Source organism: Xenopus laevis, chromosome 4S (genome assembly GCF_017654675.1).
Source record: "Xenopus laevis strain J_2021 chromosome 4S, Xenopus_laevis_v10.1, whole genome shotgun sequence".
NCBI classification, from domain to species: Eukaryota; Metazoa; Chordata; class Amphibia; order Anura; family Pipidae; genus Xenopus; species Xenopus laevis.
The window spans coordinates 50,431,848-50,457,767 of record NC_054378.1 but is presented as its reverse complement, the minus strand read 5'-3'; the positions used below and the strand labels follow the sequence as shown (position 1 = coordinate 50,457,767).

General features: G+C 39.6%; 1 protein-coding gene across 1 annotated transcript in view; it reads right to left on the bottom strand.

Annotated features, from left to right (window-relative positions):
* Nucleotides 1-25,920, bottom strand: part of pepd.S (peptidase D S homeolog) — a 119,907-nt gene that overhangs the window by 16,827 nt on the left and 77,160 nt on the right. Inside the window, 1 exon segment of the mRNA NM_001086356.1 lies at nt 7,633-7,781. Within this exon segment, the coding sequence (NP_001079825.1) occupies nt 7,633-7,781 (149 nt within the window).

Below are 25,920 nucleotides of genomic sequence, written 5' to 3'. Positions count from 1 at the left end.
GAAATAAAAGTGAAGGGCAATAAACTTCATAAAAAAATACGTTTCCATATAAATAAAAAAAACGTAAAAATAAATAAATTTGTTACTTGCTGTTACTGCATGGAGGGAAAAACGCATGGACCACCTACAGAGAACCTATTACAGCAGCAGCAGCTAAATAACCATGTCCCTCAGGAAACAAATCTGTGGTTTTATTATTTAATGAATTCACTGCAGTAAATCTATTTCTATGTAGGGGTGTAGCTAATCCTATCTGCTGCCTGACATCATTTTATCGAGGGCAAACACTAAAAGATTCTTTTTTTATTTCAATATTCTTCATCCCATTGACTGGCAATGCAATACGGTGAAACTTTCTGTCTCCTGTGTTTGCAGTGTGTAGGTGCTTAGAAACACCTGATGAAGGATCTGTGGATCCAAAACATTTCGTACATTTCACAATAAAACAGAGACAACTTGGTCACTTAAAATGGTTCTCTAGAGTAGGATTCTTTTTGCCTTTCTCAGCACTACAAGTAGATATCAGTGATACATAACTTCAGGACGTTACTGAGGCAATCTTGACTTCAGATATCCTAAAATGTAGATACTGCCTTAAAATCGACCTTGAAATGCTGGCATCTGTTGCCTCGGAGGTGGAACTATTGTGAAAATGAAAATTCAATATTAGCTTTCTCATACCGAAGTAAGAAACTTTTTAAATACAATCAATTAAAAATTCTGCATTGTTTCTGAAATAATGAAGTTTATCTTCACTATTCCTCTCTCCGCATCTGTTTCTCTTGATTCTGTCTTCATACAGCAGTTGGGTGTCAGATGAATGATCCAATATATCTTATAGGAGGGCTTCCTTTCCTAGCAGATGAATTAGAGTTCACTCAAATAACTGATTCCAGTACAAACAAAATCTAACAAAATAACTGCCTTTTGCAAAAATTCTGCATGTAGAGAGACATGATGTCTGGTGATTTTAATAAAGTGAGCTCTAATACATCTTCTAGGCAAAAGGAGCCCCCCTATAAAATGTATTGGATTATTCATCTGACATCCAACTCCTGAATGAAGACAGAATGCGGAGAAACACATGCTGAAAGAGGGATAGTGAAGATAAACTTGATTATTTCAGAAACGGTACAACATTTTTAATTGATTGTTTTTAGAATGTTTCTTATTTGAGTATGCTGAAGCGAATATTACATTTTCATTTTTGTGATAGTTCCCCTTTAATTATGCCTTGCCCCTCATGCACAAAGTAGGCACGATTGGCAAACTGGCACATATTTATAATAGTGAGCCAAGCAGGCACAAACGGGTTGTGCCAAGTGTGAATGTAAATTAGCCTTTTTGTGTAAGCCTTTCAACACAGATACATCTTTACAGAAGGCAAACTACCTTTCTAGAAGGCAGGAGCCCCGCATATTAAACATATGTTGCAGAGCAGGGGTCCCCAACCTTTTTTTTTACCTGTGAGCCACATTCAAATGGAAAAAGAGTTGGGAGCAACACAAGCATGAATTCCTTGGGATGCCAAACAAGTAATGTGATTGGCTATTTGTTAGCCCCTATGTAGACAGGCAGTATATAGGAGGCTCTGTTTGGCAGTTCACATGATTTTTATGCATCCAAAGCTTGCCTTCAAGCCAGGAATAAAAACAAAATAAGCACCTGCTTTGAGGCTCCTGAGAGCAACATCCAAGGGGTTGGAGAGCAACATGTTGCTTGTGAGTCACTGGTTGGGAATCACTGTTGTAGTTTCAAAAAGTATACAAAAAAAGGGTTCAGCTTAGAATATCTCTAAAGGCATAGGATCCATAACCCAGAAACCCATTATCCAGAAAACAGGAAATAATTCAGATTCCCTTTTTCTTTGCAATAATAAAACAGTACCTTGTATGTGATCACAACTCGGTTATCCTTATTGGCAGGAAACCTATATGGTTTATTTAACGTTTAAATGAATTTTTAAGCAGACTTATGGTATGGAGATCCAAATTATGGAAAGACCCCTTATACGGAAAATCCCAGGTTCCAAGCATTCTGCATAACAGATCCCATAGCTGCACAACTATAACAAGACTGAACATCACCCTTACAGTGTTGCTTTAAAAAAAAAAAATACCAAACAAAAAAAACGCCTGCTTTTTACATCCACCCATAAGAAGTGATTTGTAATAGTATATTGCAAATCAGGCTGGGACACCTTTCACTTTCTGCCCAGCTATTTATCAACAGGCATTATCCATTCAATACTTCCAGATGCCTTCAGTCCTGGCATCTTTCTCTCTATCTTAAAACAATTGTATTTTATATAAATTGGGCTCATGGTTTTATGATCTTTCTCCCGTACTACATCAGATGCGGCACAAAGACTTCCAGTGAAATCAAATGGTGTTTATATGAACATGTTTCCAGTTAAAACCACCATGGCCAATTGAATACTTGCCATTAACTGCTCTGAAAGCCAATAAAACGCAAACATAGGGAGAAATAGGGATGATAAGTACCTCCTGACTGCATTATGGCAAACAATAGACAACATGGCCTCCATTAGGGAGAAAACAAACCACAAAAGCCACATGCTGTCAGATGGTAATCATTGTACTTTTACTGTTATTTTATACTAAATAAATCAGAATGTTGTTTTCTCTTAATACATTTTACACTGACTAAATGAAATCGCTGGAATTGACTATATTTTAAATTTCAAAACAGTTAAGGAACTGTAGAAACTGAATGTGAATGAACATTAGGGGATGGATGAATTATGGCAGAGGGTGCAAGGCAGCCTTGTTTCTAACACAACACTGGCCTTGTACAACCCTGTGTTCAAAAAAAAAGTTGGGACACGGTATAAAATATAAATAAAAAGAGAATTGGATGATCTGCAAACCATCTAGACCCCGATATTTAACTGCAAATAGTGCAAAGTTGAGATATCAAATGTTGAAACTGAGACTTTTTATTGTTTTCTGAAAATGAAACGCTCATTGTGAATTTGGTGGCGGCAGTATGTTTCCAAAAAATTGGGACAGGGGCATGTTTCCCACTGTGTTGCTTCTTTTAACAACCGTTTAGGAAGTGAGGAGACAAAAAAGAAAACTTTTAATTATACAGGTATGGGACCTGTTATCCAGAATACTCGAGACCTGGGGTTTTTGGGATAATGGATCCTTCCGTAATTTGGATCTTCATACCTTAAGTCTGCTATAAAATCATGTAAACATTAAATAAGCCCAATAGGCTGGTTTTGCTTCCAATAGGATTAATTATTTCTGAATCAAGTACAAAGTGTTGTTTACAGAGAATAATTAAATCATTCTTTAAAATCTGAATTATATGATTATAATGGAGTTTATGGAAGACAGCCTTTTCGTAATTCGGAGCTTTCTGGATAAAGGGTTTCGGGATAACGGATCCCATACCTGTACACACATTTTTTAGCTGTAAATGTAGGAAACTGCTAAAATAGTTGAATGTTTGTTATAAAGTTGTTAATAAATATACATACATAATTACTTAGGGGCAGATTTATTAAAGGGGTTGTTCATCTTTGAGACAACGTTTAGTTTGATGTAGAGAGTGATATTCTAAGATAATTTGCAATTTGTTTTGCATTTTTTATTAATCTTACAGAGCATTTGTTTTTTTAGAAGGGGCAGCGACACTTATTTGAAAAAGACAAATAACTATAAAACTATTTTAACATTATAATACTATTTTAACATAAGAAAAGTTACCTTAAAGGTTAACCACTCCTTTAAGGGTCGAATAGTAAATTCGAATTTTCACTTTTTTTTTTTTTTGGTGTCGAAATTCACACATTCGAATTTTAATCCGAAAGTGAGATTTATCACCTCTCGACCATGGAAACAGTCCTAATTCGATATTCGCCACCTAAAACCTGCTGAGTTCATGTACAAGTCAATGGCAGAGGTCCGTTGAACCATTTGGAGATGTTTACAGCCTTCCTGACATTCGAGTTTTTCTTTCGTACGATACAAATACGATTCAAATTTGTCCTGAAAAGTTAAGACATTTTCTGTGAAATGGCGGAAAATTTACGTAACACGAATTTTGACGGCCGTGTCGATTTTGACACCCGCATTAAAGTCAATGGGCATCCTCTGTGATACTGGTTTAATAGTGAACACGTTCATTAGAGTATACAACCTCAATCAATAAAATATGCCATTTACCCATTTCCATGCGTGATCCCCAACCAGTAGCTTGTGAGCAACATGTTCCTCACTAACCCTTTGGATGTTGCTCCCAGTGGCCTCAAAGCAGGTGATTATTTTTGAATTCCAGGCTTGGGGGCAAGTTTTAATTGTATAAAAACCATGTGTACTGCCAAACAGAGACTCCTGTAGGCTGTCAATCCACATAGGAGCTACCAAACAGCCAATCACAGCCCTTATTTGGCACTCCAGGAACATTTTCATGCTCGTGTTGCTCTCCAATTCTTTTCACATTTGAATGTGGCTCACAGGTACAAAACGTTGGGGACCCCTGCACTACACAAACCAATTATGTGACAGCATTTCTCTTAGAATTATCAGGAAAGAATAAAAACAGTTGCACAATCACAACTCTTACAACGTGGGCTTCCTACACATACAACTTAGTGGCATAAAACACTTTTATCTGCATAGAGTCACTTACTCAGAGTTTATAAATCCTTTACTTTGCAGTTTAATATAGCACTAAAGAACCCCCTGTAAATAAAACACTTTACCTATATCAATAATCTTACTCCCGGTCAGAGTAAAATAAAGGAGTCTCTATGCGTGTCATGCTTTCTCATGGGCCATAGCGTACTTCTGGGGCTCTAGACCACAATTTGGGGGGAAGCAGTAAAATTGCAAAGAGTTCAGTCATGCAAAGCCCTCTCTCTATGAAATAAGAGTCAGTTAGCCCAAGGCATAGTCAAACATACCGTTATATAAGTGGCAATATCAATATAAGTACATCACATTATTTACAGCTAATGTACATCTTTCTAGAACAAATTTGAAAATGAAATAGTGGTCAGAGGAAAGAGTTAAAAAAAAAAAAGAACCATAGAGGTGACATGTTTGTTGTCTCTCAAAGCCAGACTGTAGCCTGCTTCCTGTGCAAGCTTTTAAGTTAAGGTTAGTCCCTTTTACTTGGCCTTTTTGACAGAAGGAGAAAATTTATAGCGGGGGTAATCCACACGAGAGGAATTTCAGTGCGAACAATGAACAAGCTCTAATCAGCGGCAGGAATCCTGCTGGGAGACGCTAATGAGAAACGGAAATCATAAGTGCTGGCTGCACAGACAGTGGTTTAAGAACAGAATTTAACCCAGAAATATAGGTCAGCATTCAAGCAAATGGCATGAAGGCTAATGTTTAGCATTGATGTCGTTTCATTATAAAAGCCTTTGCAGGCCCGCGCTTACTAAACTCGCTGAACTCGAGAGATAATGATGCGAATACATAAAGACCCTCGGGGCTCATTTATAAACTTCGCGCAGGGCAGAACGATTCGCACAGTGAAAATATTTGCCCTGCGCATGGTTACATATATAAAGCTGGATTAGAGTGGTGTACTTCATTTTTCACACTGCGAATGTCACCAAGAGCTTTTCAAACGTGGCGGAAAATGCAAATTGCATATACTCTGCGTCTGAGTTACGCCACAACTTTGGTGGCGGAGAAAATATTTGCAAAACAGTTTTGCAAATTGTGAATTTAAGTTATTTTCAATGCTATTTTCACGCACAACAGCCTCGCACACTCATTTGCGAAAAATTTATTCACAATGCGAATTCGCAAAAACCCGAAAGACGTACAATATTTTAGCTTTCAGGAAAAAGCACGGGCAATACAACCATTCTGAATAAATATGCGCCTGGCGAACTTTATAAATGACCCTGACTATCTTTAAGTTGTTTCTAAATAATGAATTATCAGCTAGATAAATGCTAAGGGTTTTGGCCTATCAGGGTGACTTTGGCCAGTACCAGGTATTGGACCTATTATCCAAGAATTCTTGGGACCCAGGGCTTTCCGGATAACAGGTCTTTCCGTAATATGGATCTTCATACTTTAGGGGCAGATTTATCAAGGGTCAAATTTCAAAGTAAAAAATACTTCGAAATTCGACCATTGAATTGAAATACTTCGAATATCGAATTCAAACTTTTTTCATCGAATTTGGGTATTCTGCGGTCGAAGTAAAATCGTTCGAAATTAACAATTCAAACGATTTTATCGTACGCTCGAACGATTTAAAAAAAACTTAGAAAAATGCTGTAGAAGGTCCCCATAGGCTAACATAGCACTTCGGCAGGTTTAATTTGGCGAAGTATTGAAGTCGACGTTTTTTTAAAGTGACAGTACTTCGATTATCGAATGGTCGAATATTCGAACTATCTTACTTCGAATCGAATTCGAAGTAAATTCTAAGTCGTAGTATCCTATTCGATGGTCGAAGTATCCAAAAAATTACTTTGAATTTAGAATTTTTTTACTTCGAAAATTCCCTCAAATTCACTTCGACCCTTGATAAATCTGCCCCTAAGTCTACTAGAAAATCATGTAAACATTACATAAACCCAATAGGCTGGTTTTGCTTCCAATAAGGATTAATTATATCTTAGTTGGGATCAGGTACAAGCTACTGTTTTATTATTACACAGAAAAGGGCAATAATTTTTTAAACTTTAGATTATTTGATTATAATAGAGTCTATGGGAGAAAGCCTTTCTGTAATTCGGAGCTTTCTGGATATCGGGTTTCCGGATAATTGGTCCCAGACCTGTGCATTAATTCATTAAAATTCATTTCAATGTAAAATGCAGTGATTGGTCAGTTACAGAACAAATATACCATTATGATTGGATTACTGCAGCAAACGTACCCAGTGAATGCAGTGTAATAGCTGAGCAAGCACTCAATTATGTAGGCATATAGAATATTTTCTGAGCCCTGTGCAGCTTAAAGGAAATGCTGTATGGGATCATAATAATGTTATGTTGTGAAAATCACTAAAGCACAATAAATATTGTATCCCCAGCTGCAATGTATAAGAATATGACAGTATAGTAGAGCTTGCAACTCCTATGTTGATGTAAAATGACACTTCCCAGCTGAGGTTACAAATAAATATGGAAATAAGGCAGGGGGGTATCCAAACTGCAATGTTCCAGGTGTTGCTAAACTACAGCTTTAAAAAGTTCTTAGTAGTGCCAAATTATAATTTGTATAACGTGAACCCAAAGTCAGTATTAAATACTGTGTGTACTTTGTCCAAAACTACCACTTTAGTTATAATTTACGACTTTGCGCTTTTATATTGTCAGAGGATTCCTCAATTGTTTCTATTATTATTTTAATTTACTGTAAATGGGGTATTGGCCTATCAATTACATGGCTTACTGAATACAAACCATTGGATTATTACAACGGAGTAGTGTGCAACACATTTATTTAATGTAAAGAGTAAAAAACTGAAGGTCATTTAAGGCCTGTGATTAATCTCAATGACTGGAGAGGTTCCAAATAGAGCAAGTGATGACGTCTGGCAGGTGTCAGGTGTGATATTATATCAATAAATGACAAATGAAGTGATTCTGTTTGCCTGTGACAAACTGTTTGGATGGGTTACCTGGTTTTACAGCTTTAATAACCGCACGTGATGACTTCAGCACAGCCTCATAAACAGCCCTCTGATCTGGAGTGAACTTGCCATTGGCTGGGAAGGAGCAGGTGATGTCAGAGCTGTAGCAGTAATATTCCCCTCCCATGTCAAACAAGCTGAAAGATAAAGGCAAGGTGAGATTTTACACTGAGAATAAAAAAAAAAAAAAAGTCACCTTTCCCCTCTTTTTCTTAATGAAACAGTGACGTATTAGAATTCTCAGTTGGCATGTGTATATATATATTTATTTATTATTAAAGCAATGAATGTTTCACCAAAAAGTTTCCCCTTATAATTCCAGCCCAAAGTCAACAAAATACAACCAACAGACTTTGTGGCTTGTCATGATTCCCCCACAGGAAAATAGGGAACCACTAAAGCGGTTATCCATTACCATTGCTAATAGTAATAAATGCACACCCAATGGTAACACAGAACTACTTGGGCCCATATTTATCCATATAGATAAGTGAAATGTGGCCATCGGTGCATTAGGGCAAAATGTACAATAACATTGTCAGATATGTAAAGGTGGCCATAGATGTTACAATTATGATCTTTCCTGGAGAAGAAAGATTTAATACACACGTGTAGAGCTGAATCGTCCGATATACTGGGAGAAACAATAGAATTCTACCTGTATCTGATGATTCAGCACTAACAATGGCCGATGTTTGGGTTCCTTCCAAGGCACCGATCAAAATTTTCCAGCCAGCCTGATCGAAGAGCCGACTGATATCCAAGTTTTTAACGATATCGGTCGGCTCATCTCCCACCATACACACACCGAATATCGTAGGAAAATTCGTTCCGTACGATATTATCAGTGCGTCTATGGCCACCTTTAGAACGTATAAGGTTGCGAGAAGCTTCACAATTTTATATGAATCCTTAAAATGACATTCATATAGTTAAAGGAAGCTTTTGTGTGTCTATTTGATCAACATAAGGTCAATTACTTTTGCTTAAACTCCATATTAAATAAGAAACTTCTAAATATGACTTTTTAGTTTGAAATGTAACTACATTGCACAACTGCCAATCCAGCTTGCCGTAAATCTAGAACCATGCAGGAAATGAGAAAAGCCATGTATGGAGTATATGGAGTAGTACACCTGGTAAATAGTTCCTTAAGCCATAGGTACAGTCCCTTCTATGTAGTTTAATTACACATATTTAATATGTCTCATATATTGGAATGGTTAATTGCTGTGAAAGAGAAATAAATATAAATAAAACTTAACAGATTGCATTCTAATTTATATTCAACCATATAAATATTATATTCAAGAAGCCACTGATATAAAAACAAATACAGATATAGTATCTGTTATCCAGAATGCTTCGGAAAATTCTAAAATTCAATTCAATTGTATGGCATTACAGCCATCACATTGATTTTTCATACTCTCTACCATACTAAAATATCCTTGATAAAGTTAGAAGAGAACAAGACGCATTCCCTCTAGAACATTATGCTAATGGCTGATGTAATATCTCAGCTACTATGAAATATCAGAAATCACACTATTAGAAGATAGGAAGGGTGAATATTAGATATAACATTTCTTTTTTTTATAGTCAGACATATGATAACGTAAACTAAACTAATTATAAATGTTTTACTGGTGTTTCCCATCCTGCCCCATCTGGCAGATGCCAAGTACAGATTAAAAAATGGAAATAAACCGATAAGACGCTTATGTTCAATGTCACATATACAGTCATTTTCATTTATTGTGCAAATACTGAAAGCTCAGTTAAATAAATGAGACAATGAAAGGCATGAGAAAAAGCGGCAGCGTTCAGGTGTTTGACTGCAGGAAAACTAAGGGAACAGACGTTCTGTACTAGGTACAAAAAAGGCAGCACAGCTGCTTGATAGTCACACAGTACAGCTCATGTCCTAGGTCAGTAGGAATAAACCACCAATATGATGCATTTGCTGTGAAAGCTAAAAAAATGTGAACCATGTTTTAGTAGGCCTTTACTTACCTTGCAACATTTGAAAAATGACCATGCCCATTGTATGGCTACTTCCCCCTGAATACCATGTCTGTTTTATAAAATTTGGCAGTTTATGAACGTTTGAACACATTTCTGAGAGTTTTAGGGCCATGTTTTATGTGTTATAACAGTTTTGCCAATGAAGGTGACATTGCCCTTTAAGCTGCTAGGCTCAGTTCCCCCAAGAGACCTGCTTATCTTAAATAGTTACAATTTTATCTTTGCTTATCTTAAATAGTTACAAACATATCTAACTGCGGGTGCTGAGTTTTGGGACAAAAAGCCTCTTTTCATACATTTTCAGAAACTTTGTATCTTTTTCTGGTATGCAGGAGATCAAAAAAAAACTCAGGAGTTTCTAATAAAAATCCGGGACTGTGGGCTGAGCTGTCAAAACCGGGACCGCAGAAAACAGGACAGTTGGGAGGTGTGCCTTTAGTAAGCCAGAGTTCACATTTTGCTCTGCGTAACCAATCAATTACATGCAACTCTCTTAATGTCTCACTATAACATCTCAGTGGGGCTGAGGCATTAATTTTTACTTGGTATTCAAAAACCCGATTTTTTCTTCTTTCAGCCAAGCAGATGTGAGATATGTTTGTGCACTTATGGCCATTGTTCTATTGCATTATCTAGTATAGGTAAAGCCCTTCGTGCCACATGTCCTCACATCTGCCTATATAATAGTTTAGGCAATAGATAGGCAAAACAGATCAATAATTCTGCAATTTTTGATAATAATAGTTCTAAATAGATGGAAAAACAAATATATATATAGATATCTCCCCTGTAGGAAGCAGCCTATTGCCTATATATTCTAGAAAACATTTAAAAATGTGAATTTACAAAGTGAATGTAAAGTTTACACTTATTTATAACAGAGCATAATGGACCTGATTCAATTCAGCGAGAAAAAAAGGTTTATCACATGAAAAGTCATGGCCTAGAATTAATTTGAGATGCAATTCAATTCACATGAAAACTGTATTTAAATAAATCTTAGGAGAAACGTTTTTTCTCTTTGAATTGAATCCTGTCCATGAGTTTTCACGTGATAAATCACGTGATAACCTTTTCTCACTGAATTGAATCTGGCACAATGTCTCCCAAGACACGTCAACCCAGAAATTTTTTTTTTGCTTAAATAAATAAAACATAATTGTAAGAAACTTTACATTATACATTCTTTACACATTTTCTATGTTTTTTAAAGGGGTTGTTCACCTTCCAACACTTTTTTCAGTTCAGTTGGTTTCAGATTGTTCCCCAGAAATAAAAAACTTTTCCAATTCTTTTCTATTTTCCATGTGTGACTGTTCTTCTAATATTGAAGTGTAAAGTCATTTTTCATCTTCTAAAGCAGCTCTGGGAAGGGGGGTCACTGACCCTGTAAACTGTTCTAAATTGATACATTTAGTTGATACATTTCTTATCTTTGTCCCTGCTGAGCAGAATCTCTGAGTTTCATTAAAGGCAGCTCTTAGAATTGATACAATAGTTGCTAATACTCCAGAGATGCAGAAATGTATCAACTAAATGTAAAATTGTAACAGTTCCGAGTCTGCGCCTGAATTACTGAGCTGCCAGACTCAAACACCAGACAGGGACATTAAACTTTGATCTTGAAAAAATGGTAAAAAAAAATATATATATATATATATATATATATATATATATAAAAAAAAAATCTTTATTTCTGAAAACAATTGAATTGAAAAAGTGTTTGTAAGGTGAACAACCCATTTAAGTTATCTGTATATGTATTGCTATTGAAAGCAGTGTCTGTAAGGAAAGCATTTTAGGACATACTCAGGGGAAATCACCCTCCTGCATGCGATCTCCTAAGGCAGAGGAATGCAGCATCGCCTGCTTTTTCTCTCACCCATCTTGAAAGGCTGCAGTCGCATCTCCATCCTGGGTACTCGGTCCTCCCTACTCAGCCTTCAGCTGTCAACTCTTCCACCTCAGCCCTACCTCCTTGGACCTCAGTACAAACGCTCTCCGTCCTCAGCCCTCAGTACAAACACTCTCCATCCTCAGCCCTCCCTCCTCAGCAGGCCCGGACTGGCAATCTGTGGGTTCTGGCAGATGCCAGAGGGGCTGCTATAAGGTCCCATAGAAAGTCAGTATTTAGTGGGCTGGCGGCGGCTGTTTGGGCCTCTATGTGGGCTGATTGGGCCTCTGTGTACCTGAAATGCCAGGACCTATTTTAATTCTCAGTCCGGTCCTGCTCCTCAGCCCTCAGTACAAATGCTCTCCATCCTCAGCCCTCAGTACAAACCATCTCCATCCTCAGCCCTCACTACAAACGCTGTCCATCCTCATGTAATGGAAACTGAAGTTTCTCACCCTCGTGATGGCCATGGCGTCCAAGATGGCGACGGCGTCCAAGATGGCGACGGCGTCCAAGATGGTGACTCCTTCCTCCCCCATGTGGATCCTGCTGGTCCCAGTGTGATGACGTCGGCTGCCTCTCGCTCTCCGATTGGTCGCCGGCGACGGAATGGTTGCCGGCGTCAGAACGTGCGTCGGCGTCACGACGTTAGCGTCTTGGCGTCAGCGTCATGACGTCATCGCTTTCAAAATCTTGGCGCCAAAACTTGCCTATTTAAACCCCCTGGACATTGCAAACATTGCCCAAGTATAGGTTTATCTTCGTGATTCCTGGGTGTTGTATTATTGACTGATTTCTTGTGTACCAACCTTGCCTGTTATTTGGATTGACCCTTTGCTGCCTGGACTGAACCCTTTGCCTGAACTACGACTACTCTTCTGCCTGATCCCTTGTACCACGAACTTTGTGACTACCTGCCTCCTCCTTGGTCCGCACTCTTACTGCGCCTTCGGGCCCTTACATTATACTTGGGCCATGGACCCATCTGAGGAGGCTGCGGCTCAACCGGATTTCGGAAGAGCCTTTCGTGGGATTGCCTCACGCATGGAGGCCTATGAAGCTCAGCAGTCGCACTTTGGCCAAGCTCTTGAGGCCATTTTGGACAAATTGTCGGCTCTCACTCCTACGGCTCAGGTTCCTGCTTCAGCTCCGGCCACTATTCCAGTGGCGCCGTTCCATGTCTTTGAACCCCGGATTCCGGCACCTCCGCTCTTCAGTGGTGATTCTGAGGCTTGTAGAGGATTCATCAACCAGTGTGAGATCCAGTTCACTCTGCTACCTCATCAATACGTCTCAGAGCGTGCCAAGGTGGGATACATCATTACCCGCTTGACCGGGAAAGCCGTGGAGTGGGCATCACCGTTGTGGGAGAAAGAGGACCCCCTGATAGATGATTCGAAGGCCTTTATTCGTGAGCTGCGCACAGTGTTCGATGCTCCCGGCCGGTCTGCATCTGCCTCTTCTCGCTTGTTCCAGATCCGCCAAGGTACACGTTTGGTGCCAGAATATGCCATCGAATTCCGTACTCTGGTGGCCGAGACCAGCTGGAACAACGACAGTTATCACGCTGCCTTCTACAACGGGTTGTCCATGCGCCTGAAGGACGATTTGGTTTCACGTGAGTTGCCTACTCGTTGGGAAGATTTGGTGGCCCTGGCAGTCAAAGTGGACACCCGCCAAAGAGAGCACCTTGCCGTAAAGGAATGTGTGAGGAAGTTTCAACCTCCCCTGGCTCCTCGTTTCCAGAGACCTGTCCTTCCCAGCACTACTACTTCTTCTTCTACTCCGGCTTCTTCTCCCTCCACCTCAGAAGAGCCTATGCAGATTGGTCGTGCCTGTCTTTCCGAACAGGAAAAGTTAAGGAGAAGGGCTGCTGGACTCTGCTTATACTGTGGGGGCAAATCCCACTTTGCCCATGAATGCCCTGCGAAGTAGGGAAACGCCAGTGCCTAGGTAAGTTTGGGGAAACTTACCTGGGCGGAATTAATCAACTTCCCCAAACTTCTACTCATCATTTCCTTCTCCCTGTACAGTTCCAGTTGGCTTCCAAGACCATCTCTACCCAAGCTTTCCTTGACTCCGGCGCAGCTGGGAACTTCTTGGATAAAGCCTTCGCAGAACAACATTCTATTCCTCTCCAAAGTCTGGCTGTTCCACTTCGTGTTCTTGCCATTGATGATCGGCCTCTTTCTTCTGCCTTCATCTCCAAGTCTTTGCAAGAATTGTCGTTCAAAGTGGGCACCCTGCATACCGAAAGACTTTCATTCTTGATTATTGATTGCCCCTCGACTCCCTTGGTTGCGCACCCACAATCCAGTCATTGACTGGTCCGCAACTCAAATTTCTCGTTGGGGTTTCTTTTGTCAACAGAACTGTCTTCCAGCCCAGTCCTTGGTCAAGGTATCCTCTGTTGTTCCAAATTCTTCAATTCCTCCTGTTTATCAAGATTTCTCCGATGTGTTCAACAAGAAATCTGCTGAAGTCCTGCCTCCCCACCGGCCCTATGATTGTCCCATTGAGCTTCTTCCTGGAACCATGCCTCCAAGAGGACGTACTTACCCGCTTTCCCCCTCTGAAACTGCGGCGATGAAAGAGTAGATCCAGGAAAATCTGCTTAAGGGCTTCATTCGTCCTTCTTCGTCTCCTGCAGGAGCAGGCTTCTTCTTCGTAGAAAAAAAAGATGGCAGTCTACGTCCCTGCATTGATTATCGCGGATTGAACAAGATTACAGTAAAAAAACGCTATCCGCTCCCCCTTATTTCCGAGTTATTTGACCAGCTCAAAGGTGCCAGCATTTTTACCAAGCTTGATCTTCGTGGAGTCTACAATCTCATTCGGATCAGAGAAGGGGACGAATGGAAAACCGCATTTAATACTCGTGATGGGCACTACGAGTATCTTGTGATGCCCTTTGGACTTTGTAACGCCCCTGCGGTTTTCCAAGAGCTGGTAAACGATGTCTTCCGGGACTTACTTGGCATAAGTGTGGTCGTATACCTAGACGACATTCTAATTTTTTCTTCAAACCTTTCCGAGCATCGAATCCAGGTATGGGAAGTTTTATCTCGTTTAAGGAAAAATAATCTGTTTGCCAAGCTGGAAAAGTGTTCCTTCGAAGTTTCTTCTATTCCTTTTTTTGGGGTACATTATTTCCCAACAAGGCTTCAAGATGGATCCGGCCAAAGTCTCAGCGATCCAGGATTGGCCCCTCCCCACCTGCACTAAAGCTATCCAGAGGTTTATTGGCTTTGCCAATTACTACAGACAGTTCATCAAAGGCTTCTCCTCCAAGATTTCCCCTATCCTGTCTCTCATTCGGAAGGGTGGGAAGCCCCAATGTTGGACACCTCAGGCTTTAGAAGCTTTCAAGAACCTCAAAGACTCTTTTTCATCTGCTCCAATTCTTAGGCACCCAGAACCTCTTCTACCATTCTTCATTGAGGTGGATGCCTCCGACGTAGGGGCTGGTGCGGTGTTGTCCCAAAGGTCTTCTAATGATGGCAAACTACATCCTTGTGCTTTCTTTTCTAAAAAGTTTTCTTCTTCTGAGCAGAACTATGACGTGGGAAACCGTGAGCTACTGGCAGTTAAACTAGCTCTTGAAGAGTGGAGACATCTGTTGGAAAGTTCTTCGGTGCCAGTATCTATCTTTACGGATCACAAGAACCTTGAATTCATCCAGTCCCTTAAACGCCTCAATCCCAGGCAAGCAAGATGGGCACTTTTCTTCTCCAAATTCAATTTCGTGATCACATTCCGCCCGGGGTCCAGAAACAAGAAAGCTGACGCTCTTTCCAGAAGCTTCATTCCCAAGGATTCGTGTTCCGAAGACCCTGAACCCATTGTGCCTCCTGTTAAAATTATTGCTGCCTTATTCCCCACCATGGCCTCTCAGTTATTGTCCGCACAGTCCTCTGCTCCTGACAGTACTCCTTTGGGAGTTGCTTTTGTTCCTCCAGATCTCCGTCATTCTATCCTTGCTCAGTCTCATAATTCCAGACAAGCCGGCCATCCTGGTATCAAGAAAACTACTGAACTCCTGTCTCGCCTAGTGTGGTGGCCTTCTCTCCGAAAGGACGTCAAGGATTTTGTCTCCTCCTGTTCTGTTTGTGCAGCTTCCAAGTCTGGCCACTCTCCTCCCAAAGGATTACTTCTACCTTTACCCATTCCCTCTCGTCCATGGACTCACTTGGCGATGGATTTCATTGTGGATCTGCCTGTTTCCCTCGGTCATACTGTTATCTGGGTTGTGGTTGACCGATTCAGCAAGATGGCCCATTTCATTCCCCTGCGAAAGCTACCTTCTGCTCAGGAACTCTCCAAATTATTCATTCAGCATATCTTTCGCTTCACGGATTCCCGGCTGAAGTGGTGTCCGACAGAGGTTCCCAATTCGTTTCCAAATTTTGGAGATCGTTATGCAAGGCACTTCATATCTCTCTCCAGTTTTCCTCTGCCTATCACCCTCAATCTAATGGAGCTGCCGAGAGAGTCAACCAAGCATTGGAGCAATTTCTTCGTTGCCATGTCTCTTTGTGTCAAGACGACTGGGCAGACCTTCTTCCTTGGGCAGAATTTGCTCACAACAATGCTATGCACGCTTCTTCTGAAAAGTCTCCGTTCTTTTGTGTCTATGGTCAGAATCCTCTAGCTTTTCCGCAAGATCTTCTTCTCACAAACGTCCCTGCTGCCAATGATCAGGCCGCTCATATGCTTGCTATCTGGGTTGCCACTAAAGCTAATTTGGAGAAGAGTTCTCTGTCTCAGAAGAAATTCGCGGACAAGAGAAGAATTTCTTCCCCACAATATTGCCTCGGTGATAAGGTTTGGCTTTCTACACGGAACATTCATCTTAAAGTTCCTACTCCTAAACTCGGTCCCAAGTTCATCGGTCCTTTCCCCATTATAGAAATCATCAATCCCGTGGCAGTTCGTCTTCAGCTTTCCCCCGAGATGCGGATTCCCAATGTCTTCCATGTATCTCTTCTCAAACCGGCAAAAGATTCTTCTTCTTCCTCATCTTCTCCTACTCCTGTTCTTATTGATGGACACCAAGAATTTGAAGTCAAAAGAATTCTGGACTCTCGAATTTCCATGGGTAGGTTACAGTATTTAATCGAATGGAAGGGGTTTGGTCCAGAGGAATGCTCCTGGGTGAAGGACTCTGACGTCCATGCTCCTCTTCTTATTCGAAGATTCCACAAGCAATTTCCTTCCAGTCCCGGTTTTGGTGGTCCTGAGGCCCCCCCTAAGGAAGGGGGTACTGTAATGGAAACTGAAGTTTCTCACCCTCGTGATGGCCATGGCTTCCAAGATGGCGACGGCGTCCAAGATGGCGACGGCGTCCAAGATGGCGACTCCTTCCTCCCCCATGTGGATCCTGCTGGTCCCAGTGTGATGACGTCGGCTGCCTCTCGCTCTCCGATTGGTCGCCGGCGACGGAATGGTCGCCGGCGTCAGAACGTGCGTCTGCGTCACGACGTTAGAGTCTTGACGCCGGCGTCAGCGTCATGACGTCATCGCGTTCAAAATCTTGGCGCCAAAACTTGCCTATTTAAACCCCCTGGACATTGCAAACATTGCCCAAGTATAGGTTTATCTTCGTGATTCCTGGGTGTTGTATTATTGACTGATTTCTTGTGTACCAACCTTGCCTGTTATTCGGATTGACCCTTTGCTGCCTGGACTGAACCCTTTGCCTGAACTACGACTACTCTTCTGCCTGATCCCTTGTACCACGAACTTTGTGACTACCTGCCTCCTCCTTGGTCCGCACTCTTACTGCGCCTTCGGGCCCTTACACCTCAGCCCTCCCTCCTCAGCCATCAGCCTGGCTTAGGAGCTGAGGTCTGAGGCGGGAGGGCTGAGGATGGACAGCGTTTGTAGTGAGGGCTGAGGATGGAGATGGTTTGTACTTTGGTCTGAGGCGGGAGGGCTGAGGATGGACAGCGTTTGTAGTGAGGGTTGAGGAGGGAAGGATGAGGATGGAGAGGGCTGAGTAATGAGCCACGAGCGGGGAGATTGCAACAGGATACGTGGGCAGCACAGATGTGTGACTGCAGCCTCTTCGGATCATTGAGTAAAATAAGAAGTGAGTCTGCATACTTTTTCTTTAGGAGAGCGCATGCAGGATCCTGTGTTCTCCTGATGATGTCCTAAAAAGCGTTCTGTATGTGTGTCCCTTTCTATTCCCTGCCCTGGTGGCTCCGGCTTTTGAAACAATATAACACAAGCCAACAGATTGACAGACATGGTACTGTAGCTAATATTATAGTAAGATAAAGACCTTTTAGATTGTACGATCTACTGAACAGGGCCCTCTTTTACCTCTTGTATTGGGTATCTGTAGTTTTGCATAACAACGATTACTTCTGTTATTCACAGTGATGTGTTTCAGAATAAAATAAACCTAGCTGAATAATATTTAATTGAAGGTTTGATATTAAGAAATCCGAACGCGTCAGCTATGAGTTTAGAGGCATGTGAAAATACATTTTATATGCTGTAATAACACTTTATGGCTAATTGTCACAGAAATAAATATCTGTCTACAAAGGAAAATAAACTAGTATTTCAGATTATGTAACCGATAATAACACAAAGCACCTACGTCACAAAGCAATGTCCCAAAACACAAGAAATATAATTATGGCAGGTTCAGAGACTAATCTATGACTATCAATGACTCAAGTAGGTGAGAAGTCAGTGGCAAGATCTTGCAGCTAATTGGGTTAAGTGTGTGTGTGTTTGTGAAAGATTCAATTATATCACATTTAATTTAATACCAGTGAGTCAGTGTCCTAAAAGACAGACTATTGTCAAGTTATAACTCTTAATTCCTTACTACTGTAGTCATTGAGAAACCCAGTTGCTGTATTGTATCATTACAAACTTTCAGTAAGACAGAAGTGAATCAGTCACAGCAGTAATGTCTGCAGTGGATCCAGGAGTCAGCTAGTTCAAATATATAGTAAATAACAAAGTGGTTAACTTGCATACTTTCTTCAAGTAAAAATAATCTAACATTGTGTATCCATTAAAAAAAAGGAAAAGTAACGTTTTACGTGTAATCACCACTAGCACCTGGACTGATTAGTCTTCTCTATAAATTGATGATTCATCCTAAAAAACATAGGGGCAAATTCACTAAACTTCATACTTGCGCCAGCGTCCGCTTCGCCAGGCATATTTTCGCCAGCGCTACGCAAATTCACTAAAATCCGAAGGGGAAGCGTAAGGTTGCGAAGTTGCGCTAGCATTAATTCGCCAAGCAAAGCGAAGTTATGCTAGCGATGCTTAATTTGCATACGGCGCCAAATTGAAGTTACAAAATTGTTATTTTGCCCTACACATGTGCCCACTGTATAGTTAAGTTGCCATGAGTTAGGAAATGTAGGGGGGAAGGAGGGTAGCCCCAAAAATTTTTTTCGATCTTTTTCAGCCTATCACCCATAAAAAAAGAAAAAACTCCAGCGTTTTTTGGGACTTAGAATTTTTTTTAACTTTTTTTGAAGCAATCCATATCTACTCTATTGCGCTTCGCCTGGTCTGAGGTGGCGAAGGAAGTCTGGCGTAAAAGGTAACGTTCAGAATAATTCAGGCGTCAGTGAATTTGCGTAGTTACGTCCGTTGCGCAAATTCGCCAGGCGTAAGGGTGTGAAGTAACACTAGCGAATTTACGCCAGCGTCAGTTAGTGAATTGGCGAATTAACGAAAATGCGCTACGCTAGTGAATTAACGCTAGCGTTAGGCGCTTCGTCGTTTAGTGAATTTGCCCCTCAATGTGAAACACCCTCATATGCAAAAAACGGGAAGCAGACATAGGGGGGAATGTAATAAAATTCGGTAACGGAAAAAATATTCGCAATGCAAAAAGTTATGCCTCTGTGAGAACAAATTTGCCTTTGTGCGAATTTATTATAGCTTTTGCGAACCCGGAAACTGTTTAGCGACCACTTCCGACAGTGGAAGAAGGTTTGTGAAGTTTATAGTTTGCGCCAGTGCGCAGTGAATGGAATAAAACTTCTTACTGAAAAAGTTGTTATGTTTGGTCCAAAAGATTACGACATCTTCAAGCTCTTCTTAAAAGAGGGCAATGCGCAATTAAAATCCACAATGTAATAACAGTTTAAAGAAGAGTATTACATTGTGAAATTAGACTTTTATTCTTATTTGTGCTAATTGTTTTGCTCCTTGCGACTTTTATTACATTCCCCCATTCGGATCTTCACTCACAACAAAACAATGGGCGATATGACAGTTAATAAAGGCAGCACTTGTGTCTCAATCTGAGAAACGTCCATAAAATTATTGCATAGAACTTGCCTAGTACCAACCCGCCTACATCAAATATAACCCTTCTTGGGTTCAAAGCTGCTTCAGGGGATGTCAAGAAATAGGAACTATGAAACACACCTGGTGGTCTTGCAAAATCGTTTCAATATTTTAAGACTCATTAATAAATCTCCTATCTAGGGTTCTTCCTACCCCAATTTCCCCAAGGATCCATTTACATTACTATTAGGGAGAAAACCAGACAAATTTACTAAAGCAGCGCACAAAATGAGCCAACACATACTAATGGCAGCCAGACTCACTAGTCACTGGAAAAAATCTTCACGCTCTTTGACAATCTTGAAATCCAAAATAATTTACATTGCAGCAAATGAAAAACGTACACATCTAATTAAAGAAGACATGAAAGCCTTCGACAAAGTCTGGCTATCCTGGTAGGCCCATGAAAATGATCCACAACTATTCTTAGCACTACACATCTGAACCTAGATAGAAGGTGAACTTTAACCTTGGGGCAAACCTCCAGGTGATGAGGAGTACAAGCCCTAAATTGCCCTTCTTATAAAGAATCAAAAGGACATATCCCAGTCATCCACAGACCCACTTGACAACGGAATTTATAGCTGCAAAACTTGTGTTTCTTTTTTTATTATTTTTACTTTGATGAATCTTTATTTCACCCTTTTTTCCTCCCCCGATTTTTTTTTTCTTTTCCTTCCTTCCCTCCATTCATTCCTTTGCTTATAATTTATACACCGAGGCCGTATGTTGTCACAGATGATATATGGTTGATAAAAATCTCAGTTTAAAAATAAAAAAAGGAAAAGCAAATGCAATGGCACCCTGTACATAAAAATGTCTAAGGGTAAGGCCAGACGTGGCGTTTTTGCGATGTTTTTACGTTGCATTTATATAAAAGAACAGCCAGGCGTAAGTACTCCAGTGAAACCACATGCAACCGTCAACATGCGTTTTTCAGCACGTAGGATTCTTTTCCCAACATGCACTTCTCATTGTTCTCATTGAGACTTCGGACGCCATATTTAACATACGCTGCGTATATACGCAAAGTGTGGTTTCAAACATGCAGATCCCATAGAGTCTATTGATTTGGTAGTTTCTTGACGTATTGCCGTTTCTGCTAAAAAACAGTGGCAGATTTCAGCTAACAAGCGCTCTTTTTGAATTGCCATAGTGCGTTTTCCATTAGTTTCAGTGGTAGTGCAGTTTACACCAGGCTGTTCTTTTTTAAAAACGCAAACTTAAAAATGCAACGTAAAAACGCCGTCTGGCCTTGCCCTAAGTCACTTCAACTCAGATCTAACCGTCCTCAGATGTTTGTGCTGCCACACAAACTGGATACAGAGGAGATGCATGTATGTCTCTACACAACTGTAAGTTGGGCACATATAAATAATGTACCTATAACCACACAGAGGAAAATTATATGTCTGGGTCGATGCCTTCATCAACCAAGCAGATATCGTTAAAGGGGAACTATCGCGAAATGAAAATTTAATATAAGCTTCATCATACTGAAATAAGAAACTTTGTAAATACAATCAATCAAATATTCTATATTGTTTCTTAAATAATGAAGTTTATCTTCACTATTGATCTCTCAGTATCTGTTTATCACCGTTCTGTCTTCATGCAGCAGTTGGGTGTCAGATATTTATTAACAGTTAGATCCAATATATCTTATAAGGGGGGGGGGGGCTTCCTGTCCTAGCAGATGTATTAGAGCTCACTCAAATAATTGATTCCAGTACAAACAACATCTAACATAACTGCCTTTTGCACAAATTCTGCATGTAGAGAGACATGATGTCTGGTGATTTTAATAGAGTGAGCTCTAATACATCTTCTAGGCAAAGGGAGCCCCCCGATAAGGGGGATCTAACTGTCAATGACTATCTGACACCCAACTGCTGCATGAAGACAGAATGAAGAGAAACAGATGCTGAGAGGGATAGTGAGATAAACTTGATTATTTCAGAAACGGTACACAATATTTCATTGATTGTACTTAGAAAATTTCTTACTTCAGTATGGTGAAGCTTATATTACATACTCATTTTCGCGATAGTTCCCTTTAAACAAACTGCTAGTTAGGGTCCTCAGAACGCATATATTAAGTATGAGAGAATTAGCTAAACATAATCTAGTTGGAAAAAGAGAAACAGGGACCTTGAATAGGGCTACTGGATAGGGTCTAGAGAATTTAAAGGGATCAGCAGAACGATGGCAAGGTAACCTGATAACATATGACAGCATTGCTTAAAAAATACTCCAATGCCCCACCTAGTGGGAGATATCAGAACAGCGCTTAATAGTAAAAATCCAAGTTCAGCAAATCCAAGTCGATGCCCCCTTCAAATACATTGAGTAGGAGAAACAATAACTTATCTGAAAGCAGTTCCGTCTTAAAGTGCTGGATCTTTCTGAAAGCACAGGACCAGGCAAAATGACCTGAGATGGCTGCCTACACACCAATGTTACAACAACAACAAAACCTATTGGTTCAGGAATAACATTTTAAATGGTGATATGAATTACTTGTAATGTACACAGTCTAATTTAGAAATACAAACTATACCACAAAAATCATGACGGAATCCATTTAATGTCCCTTCTCAGACATGTTGAGAATGGGCCTAGAAGTATATTAGGGTACCAGGTCTTTCTAGATAATAGAGTCTAACAGTTTCTTCTGTTGATCCTGCTGAGTGTAATGCTACTTAATGAATGTATACTAAACAACTAACCAGAGATTAAATACAACAAACTCTACTTTATTCTTTTTTTACTCTACGGTGTTTATTTTAATAAGGTCTTATGAACTAGAAACAGCAATCACTAACTATTCAGGATAGACCAAGCAAAAAAAACCCCAAAAAAATCTACCTGAATTAAAAGTATTACTCTGGGCTACAAATGGTGAGATAATATAGGTAAACTGGAAAACAGCTCAGTACCTTATGTCTCAGACAGCATCAAATCACCTCCTAGAAGTATATATATAAGAAAGGGGTGAGCTTGCATGAAGTATCTTGAATTTTACTTTAAGAATGGGAGAATATTGACCATTAGAAGCTCTCCAGAGAGTCCAAAGTGTGTGCCCCTGCGGGAAGTTTACTATGGTTTAGGAAACTCTGGCACCTAACCACCTAAGTATAAATGTACTGCTAAATTTTCATACTTTTATATAATTATCTAAATAAAGTTTGCTTGTTATCCTTTGTAATTTTTTGTATTTTTTTTAATTTCAGACTATATATATATATATATATATACACACACACATATATACAAAGCTGTAGATAGCAGGATAAAAAAGTGCAATTATGAAATACTGACATTAGGGGGCACATTTATCAATGGTCAAACTGAAAATTCGAATTTTCTAATTTTTTATGGTCAAAACTGTCAAATTCGACTAGGAGTTATTCAAATTTGATTCGAGTTTTTTAAATAAAAAAATCTAATTAATCTCTTGGCCCTTTAAGAACTCAAATTCGACTATTAACCCCAGGGATCAATTTGGAGTTGTTTGCAGCCTTCCTGAAATTCTATTTTTTTTCGGAGAAAAAACTCAAATCACGTTTTTTAAATTCAAATTGAATTGATTTCGGGTTGATTCAATTCATCCGAGTTTCAAAAATTCGAGTTTATTAATAAATTTCGATTGGTCGAATTTTGAATTTATGGGAGTTTAGGGGGGCTTTTAAAAACAAAAAAAAAATTTTTGTATGTTATTATCTGTGCACCTTTACACAAGATAACAGCTGCCTGGTAGATCTAAGAACAGCACTCAATAGTAAAATCCAAGTCCCACTGAGACACATTCAATTACATTGAGTAGGAGAAACAACAGCCTGCCAGAAAGCAGCTCCATCCTGGCTCTTTCTGAAAGCACATGACCAGGCAAAATGACCTGAGCTACACACCAATATTACAACTATAAAATACACTTGCTGGTTCAGGAATGACATTTTATATTGTAAAGCATTTGCAGTGTAAAGAGTGTAATTTAAAAATAAAATACTACATTATAATAATCATGACAGAATCCCTTTAAATGTAAAATGGGACTTTTTTTCCAGAATACTTTCTGTTGTTCATGCACAAGACCATAAGCATCTGTGCTCTCCTCAAAACAACTGTACTTATGATAAATAAGTTAACTGAAATGGAATGAAAATGAACAATGTACATCTACAGGGAAACATGTCTGTCAAGTGACCTTATTCTGCAATGTGAAGCCTCAGGGCACGTCAATGAACAAATGCTGCCATGCAGTGGAACTAAGAAAATCTGGGGTTGGTCACCTTCCAAACAATTTTTTTCAGTTCAGTTGTTTTTAGATTGTTCCCCAGAAATAAAGACTTTTTTCAATTACTTTCCATTATTTATTTTTTACGTTTTTTCCAAAATCTAAGTTTAAAGTTAAATGTTTGTGTCTCTGGTGTTGTGAGTCTGGCAGCTCAGTAATTCAGGTGGAGACTCTAAACTGTTACAATTTTGCAACATTGAGTTGATACATTTCTCAGCAGCATCTCTGGAGTATTAGCAACTATTGTATCAATTCTAACAGCTGCCTGTAATGAAACCCAGAGATTCTGCTCAGCAGGGACAAAGATAAGAAATGTTTCAACTAAATGTATCCATTTCAAACAGTTTACTGGGTCGACGACCCCCCTCCCAGGGCTACTTCAGAAGGTGAAAAGAATTACACTTTACACTTCAATATTAGAAAAACTGTCACACAAAGAAAATAGAAAGTCATTGGAAAAAGTCGTTATTTCTGGTGATCTATCTGAAAACAACGAGTTGTTTGAAGGTGAACCACCCCTTTAACTAAAATCTTGAGCCTGATAATCTGAAGATTATTTCATAGAAGACTGATCTCATAACTGCAAGAGTTTATAGAACGTATCATTGTGTGCAAGCATTGAAATTAATCAGATTAGAAGTGTGACATTCTCCCTTTAATGCAGATAATAGGATTTTTGGACTTCCTTTCACGTTCCCTAGGCATAGCCTAAACATCTTGGAAATATCTTCAAACAATCCCTGGCACATAAATCCTATACGCTCACAAAAGATCAAGACAAGACTTGTTTAGTTCAGATTACCTACATTTATTTTTATAGACCTACATTTTGGGAGTAATTAAGTTACAGATAACATACATTTTAAAATGATTTTAATATACAGTTTATGGCGGTTAAAGGATTTTCACAGAGGTTTCTACAATGCATGGAATATTTTATTTGGAATGTATGAGGATTTCCAGATAAGATTTAGACATACCTAAGTTTACTAGAACACATTTCTTAGTATGAGTGGAATGGTTTGGACAGTTTTGAGAGCGGTTTGGGTAATGAGATTTTGAGCAGAAGTCTGCATACATGTATTTAAATGTGTGTCACATCATCTAAACAGCCTATACACAGCACATGCTCTCTGTGTACAGGAACTTGTAGTTTAACTACTTTGTCCTACTGCTGGAACAGCAATACAGTGCCATCTAATGGCTGAAGGTGGCATTGAAGTCATGCACTGCTCCATATTGGCTCATTTACTATGATAACTGCAAAGGTACAATAACCAGTCACACATTTGAACAGTCCCTGACAACCTTTTTGTCCCAAGATTGTTATATAACTGATGGGCAGAAGACTGATTGGCTAATCTTTACCTATTGTTATTGCTTTTTTTCTCTTTTTAATCTGTATGTTCTGTGTGTATACACCCATGTACTGTACAATACAATACTGTGGAATATGTGGGGCTTTCTAAATAATTAATAATAATAATAAATAATAATATATTAAATAATAAATCATTAACATGAAGCCTCTTGATATGTCACGACATGGGCCATGAATGCAAAGTGTTGACGTGTTGAAGAATGCTCCAAGTTCAGAAACATCTAAGGAGCTAAAGGTATAAAAACAGGGCTAACATGTATCATAACATAAATAACAGGCCTCTGTGGCAAAATAATATGTCACGTAGTTATGTGAGGGTCAAATATAGGGGTCTCTCGTCAT